Genomic DNA, 10,623 nt, shown 5'->3' on the forward strand with positions numbered 1-10,623 from the left:
TTTCCTCTTGAAAATCCATTTGTGTCCTATTGGTTTATTTCCAGGAGGCAAATTAACCAATTCCCATGTATTATTTTGCATGATGGATTCTATTTCACTTTGAATAGCTTCTTTCCAATAAGGTGCTTCAGACGATTCTAATGCAGCCTTATAAGTTTGAGGCTCTTCTTCAGTCACAAAAGTGAGGAAATCAGGACCAAAATCCTTTGCAATTTTTGCTCTTTTACTCTTTCGTGGTTCCAAATCTTGGATTTGAACTCTCGAAGTTGAGGCATGATTATCGTCATCATTTCTTGTAGTAACCTCATGTACTCTTTTGTTCAAAACATATGACCTATCTTTGTAAGGAAAAATTTCCTCAAAGAACTCAACTTCTGCAGATTCAAGTATAGTGTTTATATGAATGTCTGCAATTTCAGATTTATGAACCAAAAATCTATATGCCGAACTATTATAGGCATGACCAATAAAGATACAATCCACTGTTTTTGGTCCAAGTTTTTGTCTCTTCGGAAGAGGCACTTGAACTTTTGCAAGACAACCCCACACTTTCAAGGTTTTATATGTAGGTAACCTACCTTTCCAGATTTCATAAGGAGATTGATTAGTCTTCTTATGTGGAATTCGGTTCAAAATCGTATTTGCAGCAAGGAGTGCCTCACCCCATAAATTATGTGGTGCACCAGAACTGTTCAACATGGAATTAATCATATCCTTCAATGTACGATTTTTCCGTTCAGCCACTCCATTTTGTTGAGGAGTATATGGTGCTGTTGTTTGATGTATTATTCCATGTGTTGAACAAAATTCTGCAAAGTCTTTAGATTCGTATTCACCACCTCTATCCGATCTTAAGACCTTTATTCTTTTGTCTAGTTGATTTTCGACTTCGGCTTTAAATGTCTTAAACATGTTTAAAGCTTCATCTTTACTATGAATCAAATAGACATAACAATACTTGCTGCAATCATCAATGAAGGAAATATAATAGTTCTTTCCTCCACGAGTTGGTGTGGATTTGAAATCACAAAGATCACTATGGATTAAACCAAGAATTTCGTTGGATTTTTCCACTGATTTATATGAGTGTCTTGCATATTTAGATTCTGTGCATATCTCACATTTAGATACTTTGTTCATGGAACATTTTGGCAATAGGCCTAAGTTAACCATTCTTTGAAGAGAACGAAAATTAACATGACCTAATCTTGCATGCCATAATGTAGAGGACTCAATCAAGTAAGCAGAAGAAGCACTTGGCTTGTTATTGTTATTCATAGCATTAACAGAAAGTACATTCATTTTGAAGAGCCCCTCAGCCAGGTAGCCCTTTCCCACATACATCCCACCTTTGGTGATTACAAACTTATCAGATTCAAACACAATTTTGAAACCTTTGTTACTCAGAAGTGATCCAGAAATCAGGTTCTTACGAATATCTGGAACATGCAGAACATTGGTAAGTGAAAGCTCTTTTCCGGAAGTGAGTTTGAGCGTCACTTTTCCCTTCCCTGCAACGGCAGACGCAGTTGCATTTCCCATGTACAGATTTTCTCCACCATCAACAGATTGGTAAGTAACAAATAAATTTCGATCAGCACACACATGCCTTGTTGCTCCTGTATCAACAAACCAGTCATTTGAATTAGTCAATAAATTGACTTCAGAGACAACAGCAACAAATGTGTCTTCTGCAACATTTGCTTGATTGGAACTTCCAGAATTCTGATCCTTCTTATGGCGGCAGTCCTTTGCCCTATGACCTGTCTTTCCACAAACCCAGCAACCTCCTTTGATTTTCTTGAAGGTTTTCCCTTTCACAGCAGTCATTGCTTTCTTTGCAGCATCCTTGCCTTTGTTTTTCTGATGGTGCCTTGCCTTGTGTGAGTCACCTCCTTCCACAACATTGGCCTTTGCCTCCAGCGATGAGACATCATACTTCTCATTTTTTCGATGATCCTCCTCCACACGCAGTTTGAGAATCAACTGATCCATGTTCATGTCTTCAGTTAGATGCTTCAGATAAATCTTGAAGTCCTTCCAATTCGAAGGCAGTTTCTCTATGATAGAGCCAACCACAAAGCCTTCTTTCAGACCAAGATTTTCTTCATCTAACTCATGGACAATCACTTGGAGTTCTTCAACTTGCTTGACAACAGACTTGTTGTCACTCATCTTGTAATTCAGAAATTTTCCAATTACAAACTTCTTGGAACTTGCCACTTCAGACTTGTACTTCTTATCCAGAGACTCCCACAGATCTTTCGCTGTCTTATATGATGAATAAACATCATACAGAGAGTCATCTAGAGCATTCAGAATGTAGTTCCTGCATAGAAATTCACTGTGAGTCCAGGCTTCTATAGCCTGCAGAATTTCGGCAGGAATGTCTCCCTCTTCTGGTGCTTTGGGGGACTCAGAAGTAATCACATGACTCAAGTTCAGAGTTGTTAAGTAGAACAACATCTTCTGTTGCCAACGTTTGAAATCAACTCCCTTGAACTTCTCAGGTTTCTCAACATGTTGCTTGACAACACCAACATTTGATTGATCCATAGTTTCTGTCTTAGATTGTTAAAACCAATCAAACGTTAAGCATATATTATACAACAATTTGCACAGTTTTATTACAAATGGTAAAACTCAACAACAAACACAATATATATTAAACATAAACACTTAGTGTAATTATATATAGAAACTCAAATCACTGACTTGTTCTTTGACGATAGAGGCTTGCAGAGCAATCTCCTAAGACAGAAACTCGTCCCTACACTTGTGCAGCAGTTCGTTGGACGTCTATCTTGCAGGATACAACTATCTAATCCAAGTTCTTGCACTCGAACTTGGATTCTTTGCGAATTGGTTGTGTGGTTCTCAGCGAAATATGAAGGAATGAATCTGGAAAACTTAATTCTGGTTTCTGAGTTTTATTGCCATATATATAATGGCATCAGTTGAACTTCTCCAACCGTTCATTCTTATCAAGTTTTTGTAAAAAGAAAACTGAATGCAACCTTTCACAAAAACTGATCATAACTGTCAAAAACCGAATCCAAAAAAATAAAAAACGTAACTTGTGTTTTTCGTCCATCCGAGCCCAAGAGCCCCAAGGCCCAAGGCCCATCTTTGACATTTAATATATACACCCAAACTCTCCAATTCTAAGGCCCAAGATCCATGGCTTTGGCCCAATTCTTTTCAAACTATAAGTGAGTGAACTCACTTATAAAGACTTAATGAGAAACATGTTTGGGCGATGTGGGACTCCAAGTCCCACAGAAAACACAGTTCCAACAGTTCATTTGTTTACTTTCTGTTGATGTCTCTGTCGTGTTGAGAGAGGAACTGTGTTTTAGGGTTGATTTGGAAGGATAAGGATTGTCTGCCCTCTCACTTTCAGTGTCTTTCTGTTTTGTGTGATCACGGTTAAGCTACGTCAATATTATATATATATATATATATATATATTTAAATAAAGATAATAAGACAAAAATGAATAGTAATATAAAATGTTGACGTGGTTTAACAGTGACTACACAAACAGGAGGGCACGGGAAGTGGGAGGGTAGACAATCCTTGTCTGATTTGAAATCCAAGGGTTTGAACAAATTGGGTGAAGTAGCATATTTATTTTCACGTGTTGGTATGTAAGCCGCATCTTCTAAAAAAGATTTTTTTAGCCAAAATGCTCTTTGAGATTTGCGTAACTCCTCACTTTGGTCCCTGAGATTTGAAATCAATAGAAGTGGTTTATGAGTTTGTCTACTATCAATCATTTTTGTTCTTCCTAAAAAAATTTCCATTAAATAAAGATAAAATAACAAAAATACTCTCAATTTTTATCAAATCTTTTTGGCCTATTGTCTATTACATTGAGGTTATTTTTGTCATTTGGTCTTTATTTAACATAATTTTTCAAGTAAGGGCCAAAATGATTGATGGTGGATAAACTCAAGGACTACATATATTGATTTCAAATGTCAGGAACCAAAGTGATGAGTTACACAAATATCAAGAACTATTTGGTTAAAAAACCTCTAAAAAATATTATTGTTAAGGCTGTGAACGAAGGACCCGGCTTCTCTGCCCTCTCAGTTCCCATACATTTTCATTCCCTCCTATTTTATACGGTCACGATTAAACTACGTCAACATTTTATATTGATTTTTTTATAAAGATAATAAAAAAAAATATAAAATATTAACGTGATTTAATCATGATCGAATAAATAAGAAAAGATAAAAGTGTATGAAAACTAAGAGGGCAGAGAAGCTAGGTACGAATCGGTTGACGCCTCTCATATAGTGCACTAGTGGACCTATAGTGCAATTGTCTCTAGCTTGGGACCCGCCTCCTGCAAGGAAGGCGAAGTTTAATGTGGATTGCTCTTGGCTCAGCACTGCTGGGAATATAGGTGTTGGGGGAATATTACGAGATAACAGTGGTGATTGGCAATTGGTTGAAGCCGAGATTTGGGGGCTTTATTTTAGTCTATAACAGTAAACAAAAGTATTTCAACTCTGTGTGGAGATGGACTCAGCTATTGTGGTTAATTCAATTAAAACTATAATTAATACCAACTTTTATCTTCTTATCAACATTATTGATCAACGCAAACAATTTACGGTATGGATAGTGGATTGCGAGTTGATTCCTGTCTATTGGGAGAAGAATATTGTGTCGAACGGCTTTACCAATTGGAGTTATAATATGAATCTTGAGTATCATCATTTTGAGAATCCACTTGAATGGATTGAACTCATTTATTTGATGACATGGTCGGAGTCTCTACGATTCGAACTGTTTGTAAGAATTTATTGAGTTAATTTTGGGTTGTTCTACCCCCTTATGTTACAATTGTTTTTTAGTACAAGTAATATTCTATACTAAATTTACATTATGGAAAAGGGAGAGGGTTTAAACCTCAAACGCAGTGGGTTAAAGAAAAATGTCCTAACCACCATGATAATCCACTACTTGTATTGAAAAAGAAATTTAAACATATCAAAATGACGTGCATGAGTAGACACATTTAATTACTTGAATACAAGTCGTTTGTATCAATATCTTTGTATTAATTCCAAATTCCAAAAGCTTCCTAGTCAGTCCTTGCACAAGTGAAACATGAAGACTGCATGAGCAAGCAGTCACTCAAAGCAATCATGAAACCTATGGGGATTTGCAAATCAAAATGCCCAAGACCAAGGTCGTCTCCAATCCAAAACTCAAATTCCTGGACTCAAATCAAATGTTTGGGTCAAAAGATTGTAGCGGGTAAGAACCCATTAACTTTTTTGCCTCAAAATCCAAATGTTCGTGTGTTGTCATAAGAATTTTTTGTATAAATTTTCTCACTTTCCTCGCATACAACATTAGTGACAATCAAGAGAGATCACAAATACAGCTAGTTAAGACAAGATAAGTAGATTTTCAAAATTTCAATCACTGTGAAAATTTTTAAATTTTCAATCACGCTGCCACTTAGTATTATATTCTTCTTTACTTATAATAATAAATGAGAAGTCGTAAATTCCGACCTAAATGATGAGTTCAGAGTTTCATACTCATTTATTGTGCCACCTTGGTATAGATATTATGGCCATTGAGAAAATCACACTCAAAGTGAAGGCCACCGTCAAGTCTACTGTCGTTTCCCTATCATGGGAGGCCACTATCTGATTCTGATAATGCGCATTGTCGGTTATCTAAACTTGCCAATGCCGTTTAGTTCAGGTGTTGGTGAGTCCCCGAAATAACAAAAACCTTCACCGTAGGAACCCAACAAACACTTGTCCGAAACTCATAAGCTCAGCTCCACCACAACCAGCCTGCTCCACCACTCTCTCAGCAGCATTCATGGAGTCCCAAGCCGGCGGTTCCGTATTCTCCCACGTCCCTCAGGTCCCTGAAGTCCCACTTTACGCGGTAAAATAAATTGATTACCACATTTTTGCTTTAAACTTCGATTCTTTTGTGTTTAGTTTATATGAAAACATGAATTCGCGGGTTAGGCCAGTTGATCAGGACAGCATGGCCGCCTTCTTCCCCTGCCATCCTCTTAAGTTAGAGTAGTTTAAAATAGAATATCGTCTTGTCAAGAAGTAGAGAGTTTTAAAGAATCTTTTGTTTCTTTTTGTTTTGAGAAAAACAGATGCAGGCTGCTTATGGCAAAGACTCAAGTCCTCAGAAGCTGAATTTGGGCATTGGTGTTTACAGGACTGAGGTGTGTTTTCGTATTTTTCACTTCAAAATTCTTGCGATTTTCAATTTTTTCGGCGCAATTTTACCACTTCAAACAATCGATTACTGTTTGTGAAAATACTTGTGATCCATTTAATTGTGATTAGTGACTAACTAATCTTAGCTTAACAGAACTTACACTCACAACTATCTTTTAGCTTGTTGAATTTCTTGCTGACTGGACCCATCAGGCTTACTTGGATTATATTGCGAAACAATGTCCTTGAGGACCTTGACAAAGTTGTTAACAGTTAATACATCCTTGTTCTTACTTAATGTTTATGCAACAACAGGATGGGAGACCTGTCCTTTTAGATGTGGTTAGTCGAGCGGAGCGGTTACTAGTCAATGACTTGTAAGTTGTAAGGTGTCTCGTTGTTCTTGCAATTGTAATTTGCTTCGAGTAGCGATTATACTCCGGTTTGGATGATTTTCAGGTCCAGTTTTAAGGAGTATCTTCCTATTACTGGAATGCCAGATTTCAACAGATTGAGCGCTGCACTCGTTTTGGGTGCTGACAGGTATTGGAGTCCCGGCCTAATCCACATTATACCATGTTAACGAACTTTGCACCATATGGATACAATACGGGTTTCTTTTGCTGATTGCGCATTTCAATTTTTATGGAATCAGCCCTGCTATAAAGGAGAATAGAGTGACTACTGCCCAGTGCTTGTCTGGTAGCGGTTCAATAAGGATTGGAGCTGATTTTTTAGCAAAGCATTACGGTCAAGTAAAGCACTTATCCTTTTGTCTTTAGCATTTTCGTGTGCTAATGGATTCGTGTGACATGGACTGATTATGTACCTTTCTCAGCATCATATTGTGTACATGTCCCAGCAAACATATGGAAACCACCCAAATTTTTTCTCCGCGGCAGGGATAGCTATTAAGACTTACCGTTACTATGACCCAGGAACGCGTGGACTGGACTTTCAAGGTAATTTTCTGAGTATAAATGCTACCTTCGCATTCCTCCCTTACACCGTAGATTGTGTATTCTGTAGATTCATCTATTATTTCTGTCAGAAGATCAATAAGAGCTGTTGTGAAAATATTTGATTAAAATCTATAATTTGTTTGCGCCTAATATTCTATCCACAGTTTTCCAACCGTTACAATGCTTGAATGTTCTTTCATTTTTCAATTTTGGTGAATGACAGGCATGCTGGAAGATCTTCGATCTTCCCCAACAGGAGCTATCGTGCTTCTCCAAGCATGTGCGCAAAACCCCACTGGTGTTGACCCAACTATGTCACAGTGGAAGCAGATAAGACAGTTGATCAGATCAAAAGGGTTGTTACCGTTTTTTGACTGTGCTTATCAGGTAAGGTACTGTTTCATTAAAGGTCGAGAACACCTTGCATTTTTCAGTTTGCTAGGATCCCCCAAGCGTTGAAGCCTGCGGGTTCTTGCACCTGAGAAATAGGTGCAAGTTTCTTTACATACCTTCATCTAGGGTCTCTATGTAGGGTTTTGTCAGTGGAAATCTGGAAGAGGATGCGCAATCTATTCGCCTTTTTGTTGCTGATGGTGGTGAATGCCTTATAGCCCAGTCATATTCAAAGAATATGGGACTTTACGGAGAACGTGTTGGGGCACTCAGCATTGTAAGACACCAATTTTTCCTACACTGAAAGCCCAAAAACTTAACATAAAAAGAACCTACTGATGCTTGCTTGTATAGACATCTGAAAAATCTTGTTTTTATAGTAGTTCATGTATTTATACTCACTCTTTCTTCTATTTTCTGCACATATCGGCTTCAACGGATTTTCCTGAAATTAGAAATCATAAAGCTTTTTGTTTGATAGGTTTGCAAGACAGCAGAAGTGGCTAGCAACGTCGAAAGCCAGCTGAAACTCGTGATCAGGCCCATGTATTCTAACCCACCCATTCATGGGGCAGCCATAGTGGCTGCTATCCTAAAGGACAGGTATTTGATAATACGAATGTGTCTGCCTTCGTGCAGTGTAACTGAGAGCACTGGAATCAGGAACATGTGTCTGCCTCTGTTTGCAGGGATATGTACAATGAATGGAGTATTGAAGTGAAGGCAATGGCTGACCGCCTTATGAGCATGCGCCAACACCTATTCAATGCGCTGCGTGACAAAGGCACTGCAATCTCTCTCTCTGTGGAATGTATTTTACTGGCAGAAGGATTAACATGACTAAAAGCGTGATTAGTCGCCTATAGATACCCTTTTGCCTCCGTTGGTTCGAGTCATTTTTTCAAGCTCTCGGTTATGATTTGGCAGGTACTCCCGGTGACTGGAGTCACATAATCAGGCAAGTGGGGATGTTTACTTTCTCAGGATTGAGCCCTGAACAAGTTGCCTTCATTACAAAAGAGTACCACATCTACTTGCCATCTGATGGGTAACACCCCACACACTACAAACTTAGCTTTTTCCCCCAATGCATGTGCATTTCCGCATACGTAGTTGCATTTTTTGTTTCGGGTATGGATTACGCAGACAAGAAATGTACTCTCTTATGCAATCCAGTTTAAATATGCAATGCTAGGGTCCGGAGCATGATTTGTCAGTGCACGTCAAGTCTTCCACCGGAACTTTCATAGACCGAACACATAATTTTACTTTGGGGCACAGTTTTACGGCATGATGATACAACATAATTTACTCACTCTTGTTGTTACTGTGCAGGAGGATTAACATGGCAGGTCTTGGTCCTAAGACAGTTCCTCATCTTGCAGATGCAATACATGCGGCTGTAACCACTGCTGTCTAAGCCAATGTTGAAGTGCATAAGAGGGCCAAATTGAAATTCCTTTGTAATCCAAGGGCCACACTAGAAATGAATTATTTTCCATTGGTATTAAAAATAGAAAATGTGAAGGAATGAATAATTGTCAATGACATTTATGTCCGTCTACTAATTGGCGTTGAGCCAATGATTTCTCAATTGATTAGGCACATTATTGTCGGCCATCATCTGATAACGCATTGTCGTTTTATCTAAACTTGGCAATGCCATTAGTTCACTCTCGTTAGATCCTAAAACTCGTAAACACGAAACTAACACTTCTGTCGCTGAAATGGTACAGGCTTTTACCGTTAAAACCCAACAACCGCTTGTCCGAAACTCTAGATCTCAGCCCAGTTCCCCTGCCATTCAGCTCCATAACTGTACGGAGGATTTCCTAGCTCTGCCACTCTCTTGGCGGAGATTATGGCGCAAGATGGTGGTTTTGCATGTGCAAACATTCCTCAGGTTCCTGAGGTAACAATTCCCGCGGTAAAGAAATTAGATTTTCCCACATTTTGCTAAAACTTTGGATTTCTTTATGTTTAGTTCAAAGACTCGATGGTTCAAGGGATTCTGCAATTCTCACCAGTATTAAGTGATGATATTGAGCCCCGATCTATTGATGAATGTAAACAGAGACAAGATTGGTCTAAGTGGAAATATGCAATCTAGACAAAATTAAATTCCTTGGAAATGCGAAATGTTTTTGGACCAGTAGTCCAAACCCTGCTTGGTGTAAACCCTGTGGGTTACAAATGGGTATTCACAAGGAAACGCAATGAGAAAAATGAGATTGCAAGATATAAAGCACGAGTCGTTGCACAAGGCTTTTCGCAAAGACCTGGAATTGATTATTAGGAGACATACTCTCCTGTAATGGACGCAATTACGTTCCGTTACTTAATAAGTTTAGTGGTTTCAGAGAAACTTGACATGTGACTTATGGATGTTATCATTGCGTATCTATATGGAGAATTAGATACTAACATATACATGAAGGTCCTAGAAGGACTAAAGTTGTTTGAAACAACTAACAAACCATGAGGTATGCTTTCAATCAAATTAAGGCGATCATTGTATGGACTGAAACAATCTGGATGAATGTGGTATAATCGTCTCAGTGAGTATTTGATCAAAGAAGGGTATATCAACAATGCCATTTGCCCTTGTGTGTTCATTAAGAAATCCAACTCTGGATTTGCTATAGTGGCAGTATATGTTGATGATATGAACCTAGTTGGAACTCTTGAAGAGCTCAATAAAATTGCTAAATATCTAAAAAGCGAATTTGAAATGAAAGACCTTGGGAAAACAAAATATTGTCTCGGCTTGTAGATTGAGCATTGTGCTAATGGAATTTTGGTCCACCAATTAGCTTACATTGAAAAAATCTTGAAACGATTTGGTATGGACAAGGCTTATCCACTCAGTACGTCAATGGTCGTTCGTTCTTTGGACATAAAGAAAGATTCATTCCGTCCAAAAGAAGATGATGAACTAGTCCTTGGTCCAGAAGTACCATATTTGAGTGCAATAGGTGTTTTATTGTATTTAGCATAATGTACTAAATATAGCTTTTTCAGTTAACTTGTTAGCAAGGTATAGCTCT

General features: G+C 38.2%; 1 protein-coding gene across 2 annotated transcripts; it reads left to right on the forward strand.

Moving 5' to 3' along the window:
- Nucleotides 1-5,638: 5,638 nt before the first annotated feature.
- Nucleotides 5,639-9,193, forward strand: LOC125475524 (aspartate aminotransferase, cytoplasmic-like). 2 transcript variants are annotated; one of them, XM_048580342.1, is made up of 12 exons: nt 5,639-5,928; nt 6,155-6,226; nt 6,537-6,598; nt 6,681-6,764; nt 6,877-6,976; nt 7,060-7,183; nt 7,407-7,570; nt 7,716-7,853; nt 8,058-8,179; nt 8,266-8,360; nt 8,504-8,534; nt 8,912-9,193. In XM_048580342.1, the coding sequence occupies exons 1-12, from the start codon at nt 5,860-5,862 to the stop codon at nt 8,994-8,996; spliced, it is 1,146 nt and encodes a 381-aa protein (XP_048436299.1). In that variant the 5' UTR covers nt 5,639-5,859; the 3' UTR covers nt 8,997-9,193. The 2 variants fall into 2 exon arrangements, with proteins under 2 accessions (XP_048436299.1, XP_048436298.1); XM_048580341.1 differs by having other exon boundaries at nt 5,641-5,928; nt 8,504-8,624.
- The last annotated feature ends 1,430 nt before the right edge of the window (nt 9,194-10,623 follow it).

The sequence above is a fragment of a genome, unplaced genomic scaffold (assembly GCF_019419815.1).
Source record: "Pyrus x bretschneideri cultivar Hongxiangsu unplaced genomic scaffold, Pyrus_bretschneideri_v1 Contig15, whole genome shotgun sequence".
Taxonomy (NCBI): domain Eukaryota; kingdom Viridiplantae; phylum Streptophyta; class Magnoliopsida; order Rosales; family Rosaceae; genus Pyrus; species Pyrus x bretschneideri.